Source organism: Argentina anserina, chromosome 5, assembly GCF_933775445.1.
Source record: "Argentina anserina chromosome 5, drPotAnse1.1, whole genome shotgun sequence".
Classification (NCBI taxonomy): domain Eukaryota; kingdom Viridiplantae; phylum Streptophyta; class Magnoliopsida; order Rosales; family Rosaceae; genus Argentina; species Argentina anserina.
Genome location: NC_065876.1, coordinates 18,650,176 through 18,675,805, shown reverse-complemented (window position 1 = coordinate 18,675,805; position 25,630 = coordinate 18,650,176). Strand labels below are relative to the sequence as shown.

At 37.0% G+C, this 25,630-nt stretch overlaps 1 protein-coding gene across 1 annotated transcript; it reads right to left on the bottom strand.

The window, feature by feature from the left end:
- Positions 1-16,608: 16,608 nt before the first annotated feature.
- LOC126795668 (uncharacterized mitochondrial protein AtMg00810-like) lies at positions 16,609-17,921 on the bottom strand. The gene is made up of 4 exons (XM_050522460.1): positions 17,810-17,921; positions 17,584-17,714; positions 17,299-17,451; positions 16,609-17,169 (listed from the first exon to the last, which is right to left on the bottom strand). Exons 1-4 carry the CDS (start codon positions 17,919-17,921, stop codon positions 16,609-16,611), a joined length of 957 nt encoding a protein of 318 aa, XP_050378417.1.
- Positions 17,922-25,630: the final 7,709 nt, after the last annotated feature.

Here is a 25,630-nt window from a genome sequence, read left to right as displayed (position 1 = left end):
GGAAGGGTCACTGTCACGGTGTAATTCATATAAATGGCTTTGCCTAGCTACTAAACATCACGTGGTCACCAAAATCTCAGTGACCTATATATAATTGGGAGTACACGCATATTTCTGTAACTTGTAAGTAAAGTCCAAGCAGGGGACATATCATCCATGATTCATCACTTTTCTCTAAAACTTCCGATTTCAATCGAATTATACTATATCCCTATACGCTATTAATGCAGAGAGCTAGAGGTGATTAATTTGGGATGCTAAACTATTAAATTGCGGAATGCCTGCCTGAGTGGAATGAAAGAATGATGACGTGTGCATTCCTACAATAATAATAATAATAATAATAATAATAATAATAATATATAAGAGTATTAACAGAACATACATAAGTCAATGTTGTCTCCTGCTTTTTTATATTAAATATGTGATGGTCAATTTAATAGGGACCGCAAGAAAACCACCACAGGTGGTCGATGTTAAGAGCCGTGGTGTGGTAATTCCTCGTACCTAGGTTCAAATCTCGAACGTTAATTGAAGTTTAATCCCAATTTAGTCTTGATGTCGAGGAGAGGAAGCGTTTTAACATAACCCCTCGGCGCGCATAATCTCTGGACCTAGAGAGTTTTTGAAAATACCAACGTTGATTATATATATATAAAAAATGAAACTACTCATAAATCCTAAAAAGAGATGTTTATCACAAATAAATCACATAGAGTTGATTTTACTAGTAAGGATATACTTTAACAAATAAGGACATATTCTTCCATGTATACCATGTATCCTCAGTTTAGTTTACCAAATTACCCCATACTAAAATTAAATTAAATATATTTATATTTTTCGAGCAAAGACAGTAACAACAATTTTTTTCCCAGCAAATCCAATTTATGTAGTAGTATTAGGGTGATAAAGCTGCTACTGCATTCACTCTTCCACATCTATTACTATCAAAATTAGTTGCTACTGCCAACTAAAACTTGTTACTGTCGATAACAAAATTTCATTTTTGAGTCATGTTTCAATACTCATACATGTCTTGTGTGCTACTACACCCTAACTCATTTAATTATAGTACAACACTTTAGACGACCCGTCCCAAAAATTAACCTAATTATGCGTTAAAACTAAAATTTAAAACCAGCAACCGAAATCTAATCTAATTTAATTGTGGCTGCACCCAAACCTTAGTTGGCTGCCTACGTACCCTTTATAAGGGATCAAGCCATTTGTAGTTCAACTTAGTAAGGTAACACCATTTTGGTCGAGGAAATAAGCCGAGAATCTCATTCTCGACCAAATCAACCACCAACACATCTAGTAAGTCTGATTAAATAAATCCTTATATCCTAGGACGAAAATAGGATCAATCCAACGGGTTGATTTTCACGATATACAACCCAATAACGCGTATTTTCAACAAATCCTAACGCGGATTCCAGCGCCACGCGCCGCCGGAACAGTGGCGGCGCCGCCGCTACCGCTGGCCTCAAATCATCACTAAATTTCATCAACACAATCTATACAACATTTCTAATAACTTTCCAGTTCACTACTAAGGCCAATTCAGAGTCTAAACACATCAATCGAAATCAAATAGAAAAATCTCAAATCATGAACCCTAGAATTTCAAATCGTCGATTCTCTTACCTCAAGGCGAATTGGTTCGATCCCTTTGGAGGGTTTGCTATACGGCTCCTTGCGCTTCTTTTGGGACCGATTTTGTGGCCTATGGTGGCCGGAGGAGGGAGTGACGCCGACTAGGCCTCTCGGCTTCATGGTGTGGCGACGAGCTCCAGGCGGCGAGAGGTGTGCGCCACCACCACAGACTTGCAGGGGTCGGTGGCGCGCTTCCAACGCGACTGGTGGCGGCCGGAGTGGTGGCCGGATGAGGGAGAACCAACGGGGTGAAAATCGGGGTTCTCTCAGGTGAACAGTGCCCGACGGATTTCTCTTTTCTCTTTCTTTTTCTGATATTTTACCCATATTTATACTTATATCCAAAAATGCCCAAATACGCTTTTTGATTCATAACTTTCCCATACGAACTCCGATTTAGACGTGCCGCGTGTCCACGAATTCGTATCGAAGATCTCTACGACTTTAGTGTAGGAAGTTTTCCCGAAAAACTTACGCATCGAAAAGTCAACTTTTATAGTCGTCACACGTAGTACGACTCTTGTTCCAAGTAAAAGATAAAACTATTATCGCAACGAATCGTAAAAGATTGGGGTCGTATCAACACTAGTACTCATTTTGGTGTGCTACTACGCTTTTACTCGTCAAAACTGTTACTACACTTCATATTACTACACTTCATGTTACTACACTTTATATTACTACACATCTCATCATTCATGCTATTTGACGTACGCATACTCATATGATCATTGTATTTGGCTCATAGTTGTTTGCTACTATATATATATATTAAGGTTCAGATGCATGGTTACATGTTACTAGTACCGTTAGTCGTGACTACATTAAATTGATGCTTACTACTTACTTGCTCGTATTATTGCACTCATAATTGTCTTGTAGCAACTGATATTGCTAAGTTCACCATGCTACCACTACTAATAGTTGATCATACTACTACTGCTGCTTTCCTAGTTGTTGCTACTGTTGTTTGTGGTAACTAAATTATGAAATTCCGAAGTTTCTCAAAATATATGTTTCACTGTACTCAAATGAAAATTCATGTGATAAGCAACAACTTAGTAGTTTTAATCTTCTCCGATCCAAAATGTGAATGAATTAGCGAAAAAACTTGAAATTGTAAAAAAAAAAAATCTAAAAAAAACTAGAGAGATAAATTTGTCAGTTAGTGGCTTGGTAGCATGATAATTTTTGCGAAATTAATGGCATTTTTTATTTTTCAATGTCAATTAATTAATTAAGTTTGGGTCCACATAATTCTGAACTTGAGCTTATGTCCTTATTTGTTAAAAAAAATGTAGGGTGAGTTTTTTGTGTTTAGATCTTTTGTCTCGTGATGCAATGTCATTTTAAAAAAAAGATCTCGATAAAAAAACAAGACCTTCGACTATCTTAATATAGAGTTTAATGCAGGCTAGCAGCAATAGTTTTAATCCTTGATTGCTGGAGGATATCTTCAGTGATTGGTTTCGTCTAGTGTGTGTTCGATGTGCACAATGGTCACCACTCACCGAGAAGAGATTTTTCGGTGATAGATAAAGACGATCGAGAGTTTTGTGAATTGGGGTTTCTTGTGGTTCTTATGTGGATGTGTGGTTAAGATCAAAAAAATTGTTTGTACAACCATTGGGAAGCACTCATCGCCATGTACATTTAGTAGACTAGAGGTTGTCTGAGTGAAACTTGTTAGGTTGGTGGCCGGTAAGTTCTCTTTGGAGGTTCTAGTTTAGCCATAACTTCCCCAATGTAATGCCCCATATTTATAGATTTTGTAAGGGATTGAATTAATTTCATAAGGCATTAAGCCATGCACGACCACATGTTTCATTTGGCATTTGCTATGTAGAAGTTGTTTGCAACAGTAGTTTGGTTTCTGATTTTAGAAAGAGTATAAAAAGAAGGAGAGGAGATTAGAATCTAAGAAAATCAGTTTTTTTTTTCAAACCCAGCTCAGGTACCGTTCACCAGACTCAAAATCTTCTCCGGCCAATTTCTCTACCGTCCGACGTCGCCTCGCGTCGTGCCACCTATCAAACTAACGGGCTCGACAATCTCCACCTTTTGAGCTACGCCATGCATGCCGGCGACAACCACACACGGTGCAGAAACCGCCGGAACTTACTGTTATGTCGGCGCCGTCTCCTTCGGCCACCATAGCTCTAGATTCTTGAGGGGTTTTGCTTGTCTCCGTCCCAGCACCATTCCCACAAAAGGAATCGAGCAAAATCGAAGTGTAAGTACTCGAATCAAGAATTTCAATTTTTCAAGGGTCTGTGAATAATGCTGATTTTATGTTGTTCATCGATTTGACTGTTTAGGCATGTATTTAGACTTTGTTGGAAATATTATTTAGATTGTGGTGGTGAATCTTAGTGATCATTGGTGGTCACAGGAAAAAGTGACGGTGCCACCACTATCGACGACATGTAGGATAATGTTTCGGAGTAATGGTTTACTCCATTGTGATGTGCTCGTCGATACGAGAGTTTACATAGGTCATTTGCATGTGTTAGGTTACTTCTTGAGTAAGTTAGTTGTTGTTAAAGATTTGGTGATTCTAGGTTGAAATTGATGTTGGTTGGTGTGTTGGATCATAATTCTCATATATTCTAATGCCCTAAAACATGGAATTTACTTATTCTATGTGCTTAATTGTTACGACCCCTGATCGGTTCGATTCCTCGAGATCAATATTAACCCTGTAAGCATCGTTAGTAGTATAAAGCAAGAGGATATCGTTCACAAACCGGGGATCCAACCAGAGTAAAGAATCACAAACATTTAACAACGAATTCATAAGAGATATAAAGATTTGATATAGGATCGTATCAAGAACATAAAAATAAATCCTAAACTAATATATACATGTGATCAACCAACCAACACATAAACATCACCAAACAAAACATCACAAGTAGCTTCAAAATCATAATCTCATCCTATGCAAACACCGAGCCTTAGCGGACAAGTATTGAGTGAACAAACAACAACTAATGCCGAACTAGGTTACTTAGTGCATTCCTAACTCGAAACATGGCCTGGTAATCCTATCTTAGCGCTTAGAAATTACAAGGTAACATGTCAATCTCAATCTTACCACTTCATTGATTCATTTCTTATCTAATTACTTAGTGCATCTTAGATAACAACGGATCATGGTTAATTCCTAGTGATTACTAACAAGTCAAGCATGTCACTTACTTTAACAAGTTAACAAAAACACTTAAGAATCCTATATGCAAAACTAACTTAGCGCCTTGAATCACATATAGTTAACGCACAAGAAAGAGAATCATTAAATCATTGAATTATAAACTCACGACATCTACATAGAAATCATATAAAACAAAATCAGAACTACTTTATAACATCTTGCAAAATCGTAAACTACATAAGAGTATTCCACAAATTCGGAACTAGCCAAAAACATAAACACAACATCACACAAAGAATCCAAACCGAAAACATAAGTGAAGAAGTAACGAGTTACACTTTGTAATCTCCTTAGTGGTATCAAAAAAAGGCAGCACGGATTCAACTTGAATGGCAATCCTATACGTAGCGCTTTCAATCGAATGGAATGAAGGGAAGATGCTGTTTTCGCCTTGAATAGCTTTGAGGATGATGAGTAGTGTTGAAGGCAGAGCTTTGGCTAGTCTTGTGAGTAAGGTTGATGATGTTTTTCTGTGGAATTCAGGTGCTATATATAGAGGCAGAAACCCAAGGGAGGATGGCCACAAAGTCCACAAAGTTGAAATCAAATTAGTTGAGGTTTCATAGATTCGGCAGATCTGACCTTTGTCCCTTGTTGTGGCCATAACTTTCTCTAGCAAATAGATATTGAGATGATTCCAACTGGCAATTTCAACTAGACGTCCCTGGCTTTTTATCCATATATCATGCATTTTCTCAGTCATTTTGAGCTCTCCAGGGGAGCCCATCAAAGTTGGATGATCTGCACTGCCAGAATTCTGATTTCTATAAGGATTGGACATTAATTGCATATCTTCTTCCTCCTTTAATGCTGATTTCTTTTGCACAAATTTTTTCCTTTTAATTAGGGAGGCAGCAAAAGTCTTAATTGTTGCAGCCATGTTTGATTTTTCTTACCTGTCCTCATTAAATTTGCTGCATGCCTTCTTTAACTTGCCTATTCTCATTTAATTTGCTTCATGCCTTCTTTGACATTCTTTGGTGCAGGGATTTATGAAGATTCGGATACATATTTGTGCTCTATATGCAGGAGAAACAAGTTCCCAAGTTTCCCTCATAGCCCTTGGATCAAAAGTAAATCAATGGCTGAGATAATTCTGCCGAGATCACTAGACCTCCGAGTAATGATTCGGTCATATCTCCATGTAGGAATAAGATATTGATTTGATTCCAAATCCTACAGAAACTAGACTCACATAGTTTTCTATCCATATAAAGTAGGTCTTTTAACTCGATCGGAGTTATCCAGGGGAGCCCATCGAAGTTGGACTACAGATCTTGACAGCATTTTCATTCTTGCATGGATTGGGCTTTTAAGTGCATATCTTCTTCTCTTTCCTTGTAGAACTAGGATTGCTTTCGTTCTCCAACATGGATTTGTATTTCCTAATAAGAATAAGTACATTAGAAATAAAGAAATACGAAAGGATGAATCCTACTCGAACAAGGAATCATATCTCAACAAGGATTCTTAACACTTAGCACGATTTCATCATCAATTCACTCATAATTGATATAAGCTCTACCTAGACACTTATTCATACAAAAGAAACTAAAACATACTAAATAAGAGGTAACAAAGAGTAAGAATATGGCATAATCACATTAAGAACGTCACACTTTGTGCTCCTATCAACAACTCCACACTTAAATTTTGCTAGTCCCTTAGCAAACACTAGAAAAGGGAAACAAAAACATAAAACAAAAATTAATACATCTAAACAAACGACTCAACTATAATGCCTTCAACATTTTGTCTCAGAGATTTTCAAATTCATAATATCAAGAATAATTCTCAATCAAAACAGATAGAATGAATTCAATGGTTAATAAACATGAGATCTCGTATAACAAGTAACACATGGCAAAAACATAGGTGATATTAAGCTCAACATGTTAAAAACAAGTTCAAATTCAACTCACAAGGGATATGCACTGATAGAGCGTTTTGTTAGAACGTCTATAAAATACCCTGTAAAACATCATCGTTAGTATAGAATAAGCAGGGATCGTTCAGTCCGGGGAATCAAAAGGGCCTCAACACCTATCATGTTATTGGGGGATTTGATTTGGATTCTAAAACTACTACTTAAAATAAATCCTAAATTACTTATATACAATTGATCAACCATTCATCACATAACCAAGACACGAATTTCACTCAAGAAACATGTATGACACGCATAGAACATCATATAGGCAGCAACTTATCTCGATTATATCTAAGTCAATTTCAATTCCAATTCTAATTAGAGTCCGAAGCGGTTCATCTAATCGTTAAGACTTCTTAATTATTTAGAATCAACGAAGCGTTCAATCCTAAACATATGCTAAAGAGGGTTCAACATAACGAAGCGTACTAGTTAAACAACAAAGTAGCACATAAGCACATTAAGTCGAATTGGAAACATGTTACACAAGCATGGCGTCACTCATCTTGATTAAACATGCAAATCCCTAGAACTATCACAACCCTAAACAAGTATCAATTATTGAAACACGAAGCGCGTATTCAATCAAAGAATACTTTGGTGAATGAAATCGCAACCTTAGGAGAACCATGGCCTTGGCTTCCTCAAGCATTGATTTAGATGCACAAGTTCAAGGAATAAATCAAAATAAAACCTAAAACCAATTCGAAAACCTACTGCCCCTATTCATCTAGCACGGCATACATACATATTTCAATGAATTCATACAATCAAAACATAAAACCAAAGAAGTCTGAATTTATGCTCTTCATATATAAAACCGAAAATCACATCCAAGAATTCATACAATGAAATCGAAAATTGCAGAAAACCAAAAGAAAAATTACAAGCCATGGATGAATCACACTTTAGAAACCTTCTAGGATGAAGCAAGGATGATTCGGATTTGGATGAGGAGGAAGATGAGCACGGTTTTGTGGTGATGGATGAAGATTTTGTGGCTTGAATTTTCTGGATGTATTTGGGCAGCAATTCGGCTGTGTTTATGGGAGAATGGAGATGACAAATATGAAGGGAGGCCGAGCTATATATAGAGGAACCAAGGGAGGAGGCTGCTAGGGTTTAGGATGGGCTGATCCATGTATGCACGGCTAGGATCTTTTCTCTTCTTTTGGATCGAATGGCTGCCCTTCTTTTCCTTGTAGAACAAGCTCTTATCTCCTTGATTCTCTCATGGGTTGCACACGGCTGGACTCCTTCTCCTTGGCTGATTGGAAGGCACGGCTGTCTTTGATTGAATGGAAGGATAGCACGGCTGAAACTCCTTCTCCATGTAGTACACGGCCTCCTTAATTCCCTCCTTGAATTATCTCTTCAAATCTGAAAATAAGAAAAGAAAAACATAAGTAAAAGATAATTCATTCGAAATTCATGTCTTAATCTAGACAATTGTTGTCTTAAAAAGACACATGTAATAGATGAGCTCAACTAGATTAGGAAAGTTTCTAATTTGCAAAAAGGAAACTTACTAGAATAAGTAAGTTACTAGAACCGGAAAGTTCATTTAGGAAAGTTTCGTAATAAGAGTTTGAGTTCAAGTAGGACTTTCCAAAACGGTACGTTTCCTAGTCTAACAAGGATTCCTAATGCAAACATGACTCTCAAGATATCGCCAATGCGACTAAAACGTAGAAAGATGATGACTCCTAATTCAACTAGGTTTCCTAGTCCTATAAGGATTCCTACTCAAACTAGGACTCTAGACCAATTCTTCGTTTTTAACTCGTTTAAGCACAAAAACACATCCATAACCATCCAAGACTCCTATTGTGACTCAATGACTCGATATTACAACAATAAGGGTTAAGCAAAGTACAAATGGAGGTAAAAACATATTAAGAACGTAGCACAAAGTCCTCCTATCATGCACTCCGAATCTTTTCTCTCAAGAACATGGCATATGCTTAAAAGCTTTTCACACATAAGAGTTATGAATACATAGTGAATTCGAAAACCTCATGAAAGATACCAATCATATGCACAAATGAACCCAAACCATACTCATGAAACAAACTTCACAAATAAAAAGCTACTCATTTTAAGAATCACGCGGATCTTTATAAAAGGTAGGCTTAGGCTCGGTAAGGATATCATTTTTCAGGTAAAAGGAATCACAAAGGTCATTCTCAAGACTTAGCAGAGTAATAATAATCCATGTTATGTCGTCATACTCCATAAAACAAGGGCGAATTTCATCATGTTGAACCCATTCTTCACTCTAAACATTGTGAAAACGAACAAAGACTAAAGTAAAACATTATTGAGCCTTCAACAAATACATCACAACTTCAAATTCACATCAAACATAGCTATGCCGTAACTTCTTTATATATTTGTTCTCTCAAGCCGTGTTCATGTATTTTTCTCTTTTTCTTCTCACAACATCTTTCTATTTTTTTTTCTTTTCACTTTTTTTCGTACAACACAAATACATACATATCATAACCCCACACTTGCATCGAATCATCACTCCATATTAACATCAAATATCAGCTCTGCAGAACAAGGTAGAGATATAACTATACTAAGCAAGGATATTAACATGTTGGTAATGAAAGAAAAAGTTTAACGTAGGCTCAAAGGGGTTAATACTAAGGTGTCCCAAGCAGGGCACAAATAAGGCATACGGCTATTTGGCATAAAGTGGTGGAATCCTAAAATATCCAACAATCCTTTTCAAAATCTGAGTATTATGATAAAAGTTTTGAAAGTTTCACAAAGTAAGTTTTAGCATTCTCTAGTTCAATGCAATTCTATGACATATGAATTGATCAAAATAGATATAATGAGATTATATAGCCAAGAACGATAAAATATCACTAAAAAAGAAAGCACATATATGGCTCGAAACTCACAAAGGTTACATGAATTCAAACAAGTAGGGAACATGCTCATTTTGTACCTAAGTTTCAAAATCCTCATCTACTACATGTTCGTACAATCTCTACACATCGATTAACCATCAAATAACAATGAAGTTCAATTCAATATCATGATCATCTATCAACCAATCGTCCAAAGATCAACTCATCCTAGACAGTTAAAGGCATACCTAGGACTCAAAATAAAAACAAAAACAAAAACAAAAACAAAAACAAAAACAAAACAAAACAAAATAAAAAACAATTATTTTTTATTTTTCTGATTTTATGACACTAACATGTAAACCTTCCCCCACACTCGAATCATGCATTGTCCTCAATGAATGTCAAAAATAAATAATGCAATGAAAGACTCATAGTGGAAGGAAACAAATAGAAAAATAAAAACATGGGAAAAAGTAGAGAAAATGATGAGAAAAGCTCCCCTATGGCGCGTCCAACAGCTTGCATTCGATGCTTTATAACGTTCGAAAATAATCTCCAATTAGTAAGCCAGCAGTGGGAATAGAAAGCTGATGTTTCTCGCTTTCCATGCATATAAAATACGTCCGCTGACTCCAAATGAGGAGAAAGTTATGCCCCTGCAAATTTGTCACGAAAAACAGGTTCATAGAATCAAAAATTGGAATGATCTTTACCTCTTTGTACCTGATTTCCGTTGACTTAACCGGAATGGACACGTGGCATGAATCAAACTTGAAGATAACACAACAAGCTTTCAATCCATATATGGCACGACTTCCCAGTTAGGTCGGAAGTCTCCATGTTTTGCCATTTCCGGACAGCAACTGCATGAGTTCTAAATTTCTGACACGACCTTACTGCCTTCAAATTTCAACTGGGAATGTTGTAGACCTCTAAATCTAGTTCTGTAAAATGATCAGAAACTAGACGAAAATACCTTTGTTTTAATATAAAGAACATATTCCAACTCCCTGTGAGCTGGGAGATACAGTCTGCCGAAGTTGACGTACTGTTTCTGCCAGATTATGTTGAACGAAAATGTTTTGCTCCTCTTCACGGTTTTTTGAAAACTAACCTACACACGCAAAAAAACAAATCAAAAAGAACAAAAACAATAACCAAATAAAGAGTAAAGAGTAAAGAATCAAAATCGGGTTGCCTCCCAACAAGCGCTTAAAGTTAAAGTCTAATAGCTTAGACCGAGTTTTCATTTCAATCATTTTATAGGTGATACATTATGGGGTTTCTCCTCTGCCATTCGAAAATTACAAATATCTCATAGACAAGAATAAAAAGAACTTTAACAAAACCTAAACATAAATCATCCAAGAACAAGAACATAAAAACCCGAAAACTAAACATGAAGATCATAGAGTTACACTTTATAATTCTCCTCCAAGGTTCCTTATAGTGGTAGCACAAGATCTTCAAGAGAATGGTATCCTAGGCTCCCAAGCTTTGGACAGAAAATATGGTGAAGGGTGGTGAATTCGGATTCTATGATGCTTGGTGAATGAAAGTGTTTGGGCAGAGCTTTGGCAAGTCTTGTGAGCAAGGTTGATGATCATTTTATGTAGAAATGAGGTGCTATATATAGAGGAAGAAACCCAAGGGAGGATGGCCACAAAGTCCACAAAGTTGAAACCAAATTGGTTGATGTTTCCTAGATTCGGCAGATCTGACCTTTCTCCCTTGTTGTGGCCATAACGTTCTTTAGAAAATAGATATTGAGATGATTCCAACTGGAAATTTCAACTACACTTCCGTGGCTTTTCATCCATATATCATGAAGTTTCTCAGTCAGTTTGAGCTGTCCAGGGGAGGTTGTCCAAGTTGGATGATCTGCAGTGCCAGAATTCTGATTTCTATAAGGATTGCATATCTTTTGCATTAATTGCATATCTTCTTCCTCCTTTGATGCTGATTTCTTTTGTACAAATTTCTTCCTTTGAATTAGGGAGGCAGCAAAAATCTTAATTGTTGCAGCCATGTTTGATTTTTCTTAGCTCTCCTCATTAAATTTGCTGCATGCCTTCTTTGACTTTCTTGCCTCTTCTCATTTAATTTGCTGCATGTCTTCTTTGACATTCTTTGGTGCATGGATTTATGGACATTCTGATACATATTTTTGATCTATATTCAGGAGGAACAAAGTCCCAAGTTTCCCTCATAGCCCTTGGATCAAAAGCAAATCAATGGCTGAGATAATTCCGCCAAGTTCACTGGACCTCCAATCAATGATTAGGTTATATCTACATGTAGGAATAAGATATTGATTTGATTCCAAATCCTACAGAAACTAGACTCACATAGCTTTCTATTCATATAAGGCACATCTTCTAACTCGATCGGAGCTATCCAGGGGACCCCGTTGAAGTTGGACTACGAATCTTGACAGCATTTTAATTCTTGCATTGATTGGGCTTTTAAGTGCAAATCTTCTTCTCCTTTTTCCTTGTGGAACTAGGAAGCTTTTCTTCTGAAACATGGATTGGTATTTCCTAATAAGAATAAGTATATTAGAAACAAAGAAATACAAAAGGATGAATCCTACTCGAACAAGGAATCATATCTCAACAAGGATTCTTAAAACTTAGCACGATTTCATCATCAATTCACTCATAATTGATATAAGCTCTACCTAGATACTTATTCATACAAAAGACACTAAAATATACTATATAAGAGGTACCAAAGAGTAAGAATAGGGCATAATCACATTAAGAACGTCACACTTTGTGCTCCTATCAAGTTTTATTGTTTCGATAGACATTTTGTTTTCTGTTGCTTTCGAATTCGTTCTATGGAATTGTAAGGAATTGATTACTGATTACTGATAACCCTTTCTGGTGAGTCCGTTATATTGATGACTGATTCACTGATAATCCTTTCTCTAGGTGGCTATGGATCTGTGTACAAGATCCAGAGAAAGACTGAGGGGAAAGGTTTGTGATTAAATATAAGGAAACCAGTTGGCTTATATGGTATTAACCAATAAATGATTTTGGAATTTATTGATGCAGGCGTAGGACTTCATTGTAAATAACCAAGGTTCTTTCCGAAATGGTGACGGTGGGAGCTTTATTTTTGGGGCATGTTGGACCTGGGCATGAGGTACAGTACTTATAGAATCCCTTAGTTCAAATGTAGATACTTCAGAGACATGATATAGCATGAGTTCATTATCATCCCGAAGCTTAGATAATCCAGTGCTATTATGCATCAATATAATATTATCCTTGATGCGATTGAATTGCTGGATTTCTCTCTATTGATTTCTAATGCTGTGATTGCTATTTCTCAGAAGGTATACTTGGATTTTTTTGGTAAGTTTCATTCATTAAAATTTTACTTTTTTTATGTGGATTTTTATTTCTGGGTTTATGCTTTGATTTTTTTTGTTTGTTCCATCTATGGCAATTTTAATGCAGATGGTGTTTGATTTCTTACAAGGTTTATGCATTTGTGTATTTTGTTTTGTTTAGTTCAGGGAAACTTTGATATGCATCCTCAGTGTGACAGTTCGTTTTCATGTTCTTTCTTCTATGTGGATGGCCTCCACTGTAGCTTATTGTTGGGTGTGCTTTTAATTTCTTGCTTTGGTGGTTATTGGTTGTCTTTTTTGTCACAGGGAAGAAGATCTATATCGAGGAGAAGGTTAGGCTTTATGATTGACCTTTGCAGTTCAGCCCTTGATGTTGTCTACTATCTTTAATGTCTGATTGTATTTCAGGTGCCAACACTCCTTTCCTACATATTCATGGTTTTGCAACAGACTAGATAGAGTCCACCCTTTGGTTGACCTCAGCCTCTTTTTCTTTTTTTCTCTCTATCCCCTCTCTTTGACAGCTTCATTCTCTACTCAATCCCCGTGTGTTTTCTCTTGAGAGTGGCAACATTTTCTTGAATCCTCACATCCAAAAACTGTGAACCCACTGAATCACCGATTCTGATCGGTTGCCGCCGTACTCAACTGAATTTTTGTGAGTTTTCCTCAGTTGGACTCTCATCTTTTCTGTTAATAAGAAGATCATCTCAATTTTTTTTCTTTTTTATGGGATAGACCTTGGTTTAATGGGAGCTTCATATTACAGGAAAGCGATAACCTCAGTTGTTTGCAGATGAAAAGGGGGATTTCAGTTGTCCATGGTGATCTTTGAAAGTAGAGACCGTTTCTCTTAATCTGACCCTTTCAACCTTGGCTCTTTTGTTTTAGAGTTGGAGCTGATTGTGCTATGACCACTTTGACTCTTTTCGCTTCTGAATTTGCCTTTGATATTTTATTTTCAATAGTGTTGGAGTCAATCTTGATGAAATCTGCAAAGAGGAGAATGGAAGAGTTGCGCCATTGTTGAGGGCTCCAACAGGGGTAATTTGAATGTGCTACCAACTTCTTCTTTTTCATTCTTTGATTATAAATTATATCTTCTATGTTTCCAGTGACTTCTCTGAATTTTTCATATTCAAATTCTGTTTTTAATTTCACTGTAAATGAATCTTAATCCTTGATTGCTTTGGCCTTTGGATTGTAATTGAATAGATATTTATTGGTGGTTTGTTTTATTATATCTCTTTGTGTACTCCATTCTTAGGAAATAGTAAATGGAAAGGGTACTCTGTTATTAGTGTGTTCTTCATGAGTTGGCATTCGTAAGTTGTTCTATGTTTGGGGGAATGTCTAGAGCGCACCAGGTTTAGCCATACACCAGCTTTTTCTGAAAATGAAGACGTCATATTCCATCTAAATGACGTCATATATCTGTTAAGTCAACCGTTTGAGATAGGTTAAAAAAACTAACAGCGAAACCAGTCTTATGCGTGAAACCGAGTTTCTAGTAAATGGGAAGAAGAAAAATCAGAGAAAGAAACTGAGGTGCTGAAGCTGAAGAAGAACAAGAAGAAGTAGAAGCAGAGGAGGAGGAGGAAGAGGATTGGTCATCGAAGACGCACTGGGCTAATTGGATTCGAAAGAGGCCTTCACTCTCGCCCTAACTCCTCAAGTCTTCAGCCTTTTTCTAATCGCAACGGGTCTTCACATCGCCCTACCCCGCTGGATTGGGTTTTCTTTTGACTCGTCTCTATATTTCTGGTGGAATCAATCTCCTTACAGTTTTGGATTGTGGTAAGCCATTGTGGGTTCGTCTTCCTTTTATGTAATTCTGTATTTGTCAAGCAATTCCTTTTATTGAAGCCATGGTTTTACATGATCGAGCGTAGAAGTGTGACTCAATCTTATTACTTGCAGATCTTTATCTTCAACTGCATTAGGAACATTTGTGGTCCTGTGGTTATAGGCGCAGCAGACTTCAGAATGATGGGCTCTGATAGTTCAGACCTTCGGACCGAGTAGTTCATATTTTTACGCACTATGTTAAAATTTCATTCAATTTGGAACTCATACATTATCAGACATTGTCGAACCATTTAGTTAATTTGAGATAATATTAAGTTTTTTTAAGGGAATTATATAATCACACCTTTGTATAGGAAAGAGTCAAGCACTATGTGCCACAAGTACTGCTCAATGTATGGATTGATGATATTGTGAGAATTTGTAGGCTGCAAAGGTTTCATGGACGTATGAAAGATTGTGAATATGTAGTGCATGTATATTACCATTATAACAAATAAAGTATTTGGGCATTAAATTTTTGAAATTTATAATTTAAAGCACTACACTGCAGATTTTCATTCCTTTCCGCAGCACAATAATCCCGAAAAGGATTGGTTTTTATTAGTTGTTCACTTAACACACAAGCAAGTAGAGTTATGAGACTACTAAAAAATTGAGGTATAACGACGACGCATCAAAACAATACATCAACAAATTCCCCGCCTCGAATTCGCAGTGGAGTTGCTCTCCATCGAGGAGACGGTGAATCTGAAATTGAGGAGCTCAAAAAACATCCAACCAAGCAATTGAACTAGCCCAACTCAAATTTCTCTCTTCTTTTATCTTCAATTTCACATCATAGAAAATCTTAAATCGACCGCAAAGTACCTTGATTGCTGAAATTGAGCGGCGCAGCACAAAGACCCAGACATACACACAAGATCAAGATTGAGCAAGGCTCAACAAGGCTCTCAGGAGGATGTCGAAGTTTTGGGAGAAGTGACTGAAGTTGGATTCGAAAGAAATAAACGCTGGTGGTGAGTTGCTCGATGATGGAGAGGGGTGGGTTGCAGATCCTCTGCATTGTACTAACAGATTAAGCTAACCGTTTCGATTTTTGTTTGACTTTCTTTATGAATCACAACCGTAGATGACACCGAATGGCTGAGATATTGTTTGAAAACGATGACATCATCATTTTCAAACATGGTGCCAGGTTTATAGCTGAATTTCCGTATGTTTGGTAAGGGAGAGAATTATGTTTTGGGCAAGTAATGACTGAAATTGAGCTGACTGTGTTTTCACACTGCATCTTTTTTTTTCTAGGAGATGATTTTAGAAGTTTGGTTCTCTGGTGCCAAGTATCTCAAAATAGTTCTAAGAATTTTAATTTTGATTTCTGAGAAGTCTCCTTTATTGCATACATCAAAAAGGGGAACTGGGTGTAGGGAAGTGTTGAGAAACAAATCTGTCATATTGATTGTAATAGGTTGTGTATGAGTTGTAAAGCTTCTTTATGTGTATTACTAATGTAAACAAATCCTGACTTGTAGGATCTGAACATTCCCACTCATGTGTAAAGCTCATAGTACAATATCAATGAAGTGCACTTCAGCCAATTTTCTTCTTCTCTTTTACATGGTATCAGAGCAAGTTTGATCCAAACTTGTTTCTTTCCTCGCTGTATCTTAATTTCTCGTGCAGCCTCTCCTATCATTCGTCATAGCTCGTGATGATGATGTTCTTTCACCCGGCAAATCAGTTACCCCCAATACCACAAAACCATCTAAGATTTTGTCTCGGATATAATGGTAGTCCATCTCAATTTGCCTTGTTCGATCATGAAAAATAGGATTGACTGCAATGTGGCCTTGTTGTCACAAAATAACAAAGTTGGCTCATGAAGCAACATGCCCAAATCCTTGAGTAAGCAACGTAACCAAGTCAACTCACAGCATGTGCATGTCATAGGTCGATATTCAGCCTCTGTTGAAGATAAAGACACTGTCTTTTGGTGCTTAGACTTCCAAGAGACCAAGGAATATCCAAGAAAGACAAAGTATCCGGTTGTAGATCTTCTTGTGACTGGACATCCTGCCCAATCGAAATCACAATAGGCTCTCAACCTTAAATCACTGATGGAAGAAAAGAATAAACCTTGTCCTGGAGCACCTTTCAAGTAACGTACCACCCTTAATGGTGCTTCCCAATGCGTCTTTCTAGGTTGATTCATGAATCTACTAAGGACATGGATGGCATAGGTAATATCAGGACGGGATACAGTGAGATATATGAGCCAGCCAATCAACCTCCTGTATTTCTCAGGGTCTTTGAGCAGATCACTATGCTATGACAATTTCAAGCATTTTTCCATGGGAGTATATGTCGGAGCAGCCCCTAATAATCTTGCATCTTCAATAATCTCCAATGCATATTTATGTTGATTGATAAAGATACCACGTTTCAAAGTTGAAACCTCGATGCCAAGAATATGCTTTAAGTCTCCAAGATCCTTGAGATGAAATTGACTATGCAAGAAAGTCTTAAGTGCAGCAATTGTCTCCAAGTCATTCCCAGTAATGAAGATATCATCAACGTAAATCAAAAAAGCAGTAAATAAATTTCCTTTCTTCTTAGTGAACAATCAATAATCAGCTTTAGATTGAACATACCCGGCTCACTTTACTGCATCAGAAAATTTCTCAAACCACTGCCTTGAAGCCTGTTTCAAACTATACAGAGACTTGTGCAATCGACATACCATATTCTCCTCCCCCTGTCGCCGAAGACCTGGTGGAGAAGACATATATATTTCCTCTGATAAATCACCATGAAGGAAAGCATTATTCACATCCAAATGGTGTAATTTCCAACGACGAGACGCTGCTAAAGCTAAGAGACAACGAACAGTAGTAATTTTAGTAGTAGGGGAAAATGTCTCCTGATAATCCACACCTTCTATCTAAGTGAAATCCTTGGTAACCAACTGGGCTTTATAACATTCAATATAGTCATCTGCTTTGTGCTTGATCTTATATACCCAACGACAACCAATGGGAATTTTGCCAGCTGGAAATGTGGTAAGAGTCCATGTGCCATTACCCTCGAGGGCTTGCAATTCAGAAAGCATGGCTTGCTGCCATTCTAGATGAACAACTGCCTCAGAATAAGTGCGTGGCTCAATGACATGACTGATCTAAGCTAAGAAAGCTTGATGATGGGGCACACACCGATGGTAAGAGAGATAGGTAGCCAACGGATAACAAGTTCCTTTAGTCGGACCAGGCAACAAGATGGACAACGGATCTGAGTGAACGGAGCGAACATTGTAAGTGAGGCGGTCCGGTGGGTGCGACTGGCGGCTGGAGCGATGGAGGGGTATGGGTTCGGTGGTGAGTGGGGCGAGGATGAAGTTCACCCCTACTATAGTTTATGTGCATGTTAGGAGCCAACAGGGGTTTAGGAAAATGTGAAGTTTAGGAGTACACATTCCAGGAGAAAACAAGTCTTCTAGTTGAATGGATCTTCACGTAGGGATATGGTGGTGAAAATATAGAGAAATCGGTTTTAGAATTTTCTGAATTAGTGGGTATGTAATTCAGTAGAGTTTTGGCTAGTATGTGTGCAACGTTGATGATGATTTCTGATGTAGATTCGGGCCTCTATATATAGGAGAAACAAGACCCCAACTTTCCCTCACAGCCGTTGGATCAAAAGCATCAATGACTGAAATAATTCTGCCGAACCCACTGGACCTCTGAGTAATTATTCGGTCATATCTCCCTGTAGGAATAAGATATTGATGCGATATAAGCACTGCCTAGACACTTATTCTAACAAAATAAAGTTAAACATACGAAATAGAGAGTAACAAAGAATAAGAATAGGACATAAATACATTAAGAACGTTACACTTTGTGCTCCTATAAGGGATAGCAAACGCAAACCCGGTAAGCTTTACAGCTTGTAAGAGTAAACCAAAACTTACTCAACAAATAAACAACAGTTTATATCAACATATCCTGCAACAACGTCAATATGTAATGCATCAACGTCTCAATCAAAGTTAAGTTCTCAACTTAACATCATCATCTCAACAACAACAGCCACAATATCAATAATCACAACTACAATCACGCACACCAACTCACCCAACATAGTCACTCATGACCAACTCACCCAACACAATCACTGGGATTACTGCGATCAACTTATTACCTCCATTATTGAAAATATCAAATGACTCAACTCACTCGACACAATGTTTTGGATTACTACAACCGACTTATCGCCTCCCTTAAACCAACTCAATCAACACAAATTATGGGATTACTGCGACCAACTCATCGCCTCCCTTACTACAATAACCATAACCACACAACACAACCCAACACGCCACAACTCAACACACCCACACACAGAAACAACAAACTCACTCACACAAGATGAAAATGAAAGAAAATAATTAGTGAATCATGCATGAAAACATAGTTTAGGATATCACTTAAACAAATAAATATAGAAAGTATAATTCCTGCATAAGTTTTAATTCAGAGATTACACCTAAAAAGAAGCACATAATATTGATTAGTGATTCCTGCATTAAACACACATAAGACAAATCCAGATGAATAATTAGTGATTCTTGCATAATAATGTGGTTCAGGAAATCACTAAACATACAATAAGATTTAAGAAATAATGAACAATACCACAACCACGACCAAAAGTATCAACACAACGATACTCTACATTTAACATAGTCTCTAACCATTAACCTTTTCAAAACCATTTAAATACAATCTCATTTACTTACCTATGAACCGTAGTCAATCAAGTCTATATATTTTAAAACAAAACATATTTAAAAAAATGATTTTATTTATTAATAGTTCAAGGAATATATTAACACCACAAACACAACATCACAACATGCCACAAAGGCCACACCACAAATTACACAACTACAAGGATATCCCATCCGTCACATATAAACCAACAAAATTGCACAACGACATAAATATATTCCGACAATAATTAAAGGACATTATATACTCGAATATAAATATATGCATATCCATTACCATTTAGATATACATTTATCAAATCAGTTCATTTAGTAAGAAAAGTTGGTAGTGTTTTACGGCCGATCATGATGACCAAAGTCTTATCATGATTAATGACTTGTTCCTTCTATGAAACCACAAATCATGTTCGATGACTTTCCAGTCGAGTATATAATTACTGCTTAGGTATGTTATCTAAATAGGAAGTCTTGCTATATTTTTGGTTAAATGATTGAGATCTCATTCTTATAATGTGTAGACGTAGAACATCGCGGATGGAGTAGGGTCCACAATTCTCAAATGAGTAATGTGAAGAAGAAGCTTGTTTTTATTGAGCAGAAATTGAATCCCCATAAATTTGCAGAGCTTGACAGAATATGTATTCGAGCATTAATGCAGTTTCTAGGCAACTAAAGCTGTGAATTGTCCTTGCCCTACAACTGAAGCTGTAAAATCTTCATGGATTTTCGAACTGCATGTATCTATGAAAGCTTTTCTGATAGGCTACTATATATTACTGGTTCAAAACTTATTGCAGTTGTGTCAGGTTGATATAACAAGTGCTACTGTCATGTGAATAGTTTGTTTGTGAAAAACAAAAGCATATCTATCGTTTTCTCTCTAACCCTAGCTGCTAGGGTTTCATGATCTCGACCAAAATTCCCAAATCATCTACTATGGCGGATCAAACCTTGTCCTTTGCTTGTGCTGGTGTCTCTGCCCGATCGTCTGGTCATGCTAGAGCGGTGCTAAGTCAAGCAGGGCAAGTTGCTGCTAGTTCTCGACATTCATTCCTTGTGGGTCGTCTCCTTGGTTCAAAATGCCACTTCTCAGGTTTCAATGTCACAATTCCGTCCATTTGGAGAACCTACCGCGGCCTTGCTGTCTTTGATGTTGGGGAGCACTATCTCTTTCAATTTGATCAAGTGGTCCATGGCATTATCAGAATACTATGTTTATTCTCAACAAAAACGAGGGATTGCTCCAGTGGAGGAGGTTCCTTTAATTGAGCTGGTGTCATGGATGGCGGTGCATGGCTTGCCGACAAACTTACACTATAAGGAGGTGTTGATGTCACAACTACTTCATAAAATCTGATAAATCATTCATTACATAACAATCTAAGAACCAACCAAAAACATAAAATCATTACAACAAGAACCAAGCATATCTCTCTCGCAGCCTCTCAGTCGCTCTCTTACTCTCTCAGACTTGAGTTTTGATTTTGAGTCGGATTCGGAGGGAGTACAAGATGAATATGGAGAAAAAGAATTTGAGGCATAGTTACATATGCTTGGGATTGTTTGTAAGAATTGAATTTGGTTTGCTTTTATTACTTATGTTATTGTAATGGACTAATGGTTGTTTTTATTTTTTAGACATTATTATCTCCTAAATATTGTAATATTTGATGGACTATTTTTATTATTTTGGACATTATATATTAAATTATATGTTTTAAAAATAATAAAAAAATCCAGAAATTAGAATCCGAGTACTCGGCCGAGTACTCCTCTACTCGCTACTCACCGGCCGGCCGACCGACTACCGAGTAGCGAGTTTTAGAACCTTGCCCCCAATTCGAGACCACTATTATATGGAAATATAATTTTCCGAATTAGAGGTGATCTTAAAACCAATAAAAATTCCGCAATAAAAATGATAGAAATATATATCTGAATAATACTTTTATTAGGAAACAAAATCAAAGTTATTTTACAATACAACAGATTTAGAAATACTAAAATTTAGCGAAGATACATGAGTCGTATTTATTAAATGTACCAAGAACCAGGTGTATTTGGTCACAAAAATTCTTACTTATGCATATAGATATACATATCAGCATCAATATATTCAATCAATTGTGTGAATTTTCAAGAAAACTGGTAATTAATCACAAAGTCACATGTCAGGGTTCACGTCTACTCAAAACAAGGATAAGCCTCAGCATACTGAGGCCAACACCAAAGTATGTATACTGAAGGTCAATTCTCTTATGAGTATAATAGTGCACTATCTGTAAGGATTAGAGCCCAAGGCTAAATCCTAAAGCACAAAACAATTTTACCAGTAATTCACTTAAGCACGGGGTAGTACTAACCACCCGGCTTCACACCTCTAACTCAATAACGTCAATAGAATATAACAAAGTTTAGTAAGGAAGGCAATATTTAAATATAAAATATATATATATAATCTTACAGCAAGATATAAATACTTATCAATACCTCAATGTATGCATGAAATAAATAAGTTAATAAACTTGAAAGTAAATGTGCAAATAAAGAAAATGTACTTTAAATTAAAGTCATTGAGTCCAAAAAGTTCAAACACAGTAGGTTATTGTTACCTTGGACAAACTCAGATGTTATAAAATATGAAAATATAACTCTTACCAAAACATGGTCTTTTCCATTTTCTCCTTAGCTATGCACTTTGATAAATCTTAAAAGACAAAAGATTATAAGGATGTAAGATGTACTTACCTTGAAGTTTCAGTGGTGAAAGGAAGGTTTTGCTGTGGATCCAAAGTTGGATTACTTTAGTAAAGAAGGAACTTGTTTAAGAGAGAAAGAGTGAAGGCTAGAATTTTAGCTTGAGAAATATTGGATGGTTTAGTCTTCTATCAACTAACTAAGGGAACTCTAGAATTGCATGATTTTTTATTTTGAAGTGTGAAGAAACTTGAGGCAGCTCACAAGTATAAATAGGCCAAGAAGAAACACAAAAAATTTAATTCTCACATACCATTCTCACATATATCTTCAACGGCTCATGAATTAGTATCGTTCACGAAATTTGTAATGAAGTTTTCATTTTGTAGTTAGTATCGTTCACGAAATTGGTAATTAGTATCAACGGAATCATATTCCATTCTATCCGGTATCCTCTCCGTTAGCAACATCAAAAAGGGGGCATGATCAACGAATAAGAATGATATCTGTTTTATGTTTATCCTCATTTATTGCATTGTGACTAGTAGGGCTAGTTCACTCATTGTTGTCGAGGCCATACATTTTGAGATGACTATGTTAGCATACTTTATCATTTTTCCGCCTGGAGGGCGATGCTGCCTGAGAGGCGATGTTACGTGATATCACTTTTCCGCCTGGAGGGCGAGGCCGCCTGAGAGGCGAGGTTATATAGCCGGCAATGATATGATGATTCAATACCATCTCCGTGAACGTGACGTGACGGTATTGAAAACTTGAGATTTTTTGTGTATATATATTTTGACCGGGGGAGGGGACATATTGTATGGCGTTTGTCTTTTATTTTGGCTAGCAGGGCTAGTCCACTTTTACTGATTTTCCTATTTGACTAACGGGGCTAGTCCATTTCCAGATATTTTCTATATTGTTGCGACTAGCGGGGCTATTCGGCTTCTAGCTATCCTTAATTATCGAATGGTATTATTTTGACTAGCGGGACTAGTTTATAATTTATGATCTGACAGTATTATTTTGACTAGCAGTGCTGGTCCACGTTATACGACTTGATATTATTATTTTGACTAGTGGGGCTAGGTTACATTATGGCGTGAGATATCTCTTTGACTAGTGGGGCTAGTCCAGTTTATATTATTGAATTATTAGTTGACTAGAGGGGCTAGTCTATTTTTATTAATTGTCGAATAATTATCCGAGATTGGAAATCTCCTAATTTTTATCAGATAGTTCTAGCATTTTAGTAATTGCTTTGAGAATTATATTTTACGTTAATTAACGACTCTTGTTGTCGTAACGTGGGTGGAACGGTTGTGGTCTAATAAGAGTGGGAAACTCTAGGGATCGACCGATGTTTTGTGTCCTAACGTCTCTTAGCGTAATGGACGTCTATATGAATTTTATAGGTTGCGATTTATTATTGTGGATGCTTGGAATTGTTTTAAATATGGTGGAGGCCGTGTTGATTGGAGGAGCAGATGGCTCCAGGTGTTGGGGTGGTTTTGTGATTATTAGAAGTGTCGTTTTGTGCAGGTGGGGCATGCTATTTTCAGGGAAGACTATGCTGAAATTTCGGTATGCCTCCTTTGTTAGTGGCCGCTCACGACTCGATATAGATGTAGGCAATTTTAGTAAATTTCCTTTTGACAGTGGTCTTATTGGTGTAATGTTATGCATCACGAATGGATCGATGCGACACCTTCGATTATTTGAAATTGATTTAGAAGTGAGAACCATTAGAAGAAATGTTTTCGCATTGGCTCGAGAGGTATTTCGAGTTCTAACTTGTCTAATGTGTGGGGTAATGGTGGTCGTACATATTCCAATACGTATCACCGTATCCATATTTGGTGACACATTTTCACTGGATCGTAGGGTGGTGGGACCGCTTATGGATCTAGGTGTGACCTGAGAGGTTATGAATTTTATGGACGGGTGTCCTTTTAATTAGGGGCTAAAAGATCTTAAGAAATAGGCGATGAGTTAATTCATATTTGATTATTCCTCGTGAGACGAAGTGATTAGGATAACTTTCCTTCTGTATGGTCGTTTCGGAAAGTTTATGTAAGGAGAATCAATAAAGGATGTTTGACCTTATTGAAGCTAAAAGACAGGGAATTCAGGACTTTCAGAGCTTAATACACAAAAGGCTAATAATGTAAGATGACCGTAGGTACTACAATAATTGTAGTACTTTGATCCTTGAGTTTCCGAGGACTTGTCCCAAGAGTGACTATGAGTTGTGTCTGCAGTTATGGAAGAACTCGGTTGGGCAAGTAGAGAGAGGGAGAAGATCAAGGATATCAAACATCCCCATTTGAATGGAGAGCAAGTGTATATGGAAGCGTTGTCTGCCTTCCAAGAGTAATGAAATGCGGTGGTGAGCATAATTTAGAATTTGGGGTACAAATTTTCTCTAAATCATATTGCAGAATTGGTAGTAAAAGCAGAGAATATAGATGCAAGTCGCATTTTCTGCTCGATACAAGTGAAACTTGTGCATACAAGTGTTCGCTCAAGTCATTAAAGTTGTAAGAAGCATTTTCTCGAGTTTTGATGATAACTATTGGTTTTGTCAAACGGTTAGACAAATCCAAGAAAAAGGATTTTGCACGTTTTCAGTAGCATTGGAAGAGGGGAGTAGTACTAGGAGTGGTACTCATTCTAATATATAGAACAATAGTCGTATTCTGAGAGGTATGTTTTAGTGAATCGTAGTGTGGTGGGACCACTTGCTGATTCAGTTGTGACCCGGGAGGTCATAAATGTCGTGACCCGGGAGGTCATGATCCTCATGGACTTGTGTCTTTTCCAATGGGAGCTAAAGGATCGTGAGAATTTGACTAGTGGGTTAATTTATATTTTTGGTGATTCCTCGTAGGACAAGGTACTAAGGGTAATCTCCTTGCTATCTTGTCACTTCGGAAAAGCTCTTGAGTGTTTTCGATATTTTCCGACGAGTCCTTATTTATCTGAATTAATTTATTGGCGCTTACGCGGTGAGGTTTCACGATTCATCGACAACTCATCAGGATTTTCGTTATCAGTTGGGTTTAGAAGATCTAATCCCTAAACGACGACCAACTTATAATTCTATTAAATTTACCGTCGTGTATGTGTGGTTAGAGAGCCAAAAAGGGAAGAGAGGCTACTTGGGGGATGCAGGGTTAGATGAGATAATTTTACCCTCTCCTCTTAAGTAGATAAATTTCGAGGGTGAAATTTTTATAAGGAGGGGAGAATTGATACGACCCGAATCTTTTACGATTCCTTGCGATAATAGTTTTATCTT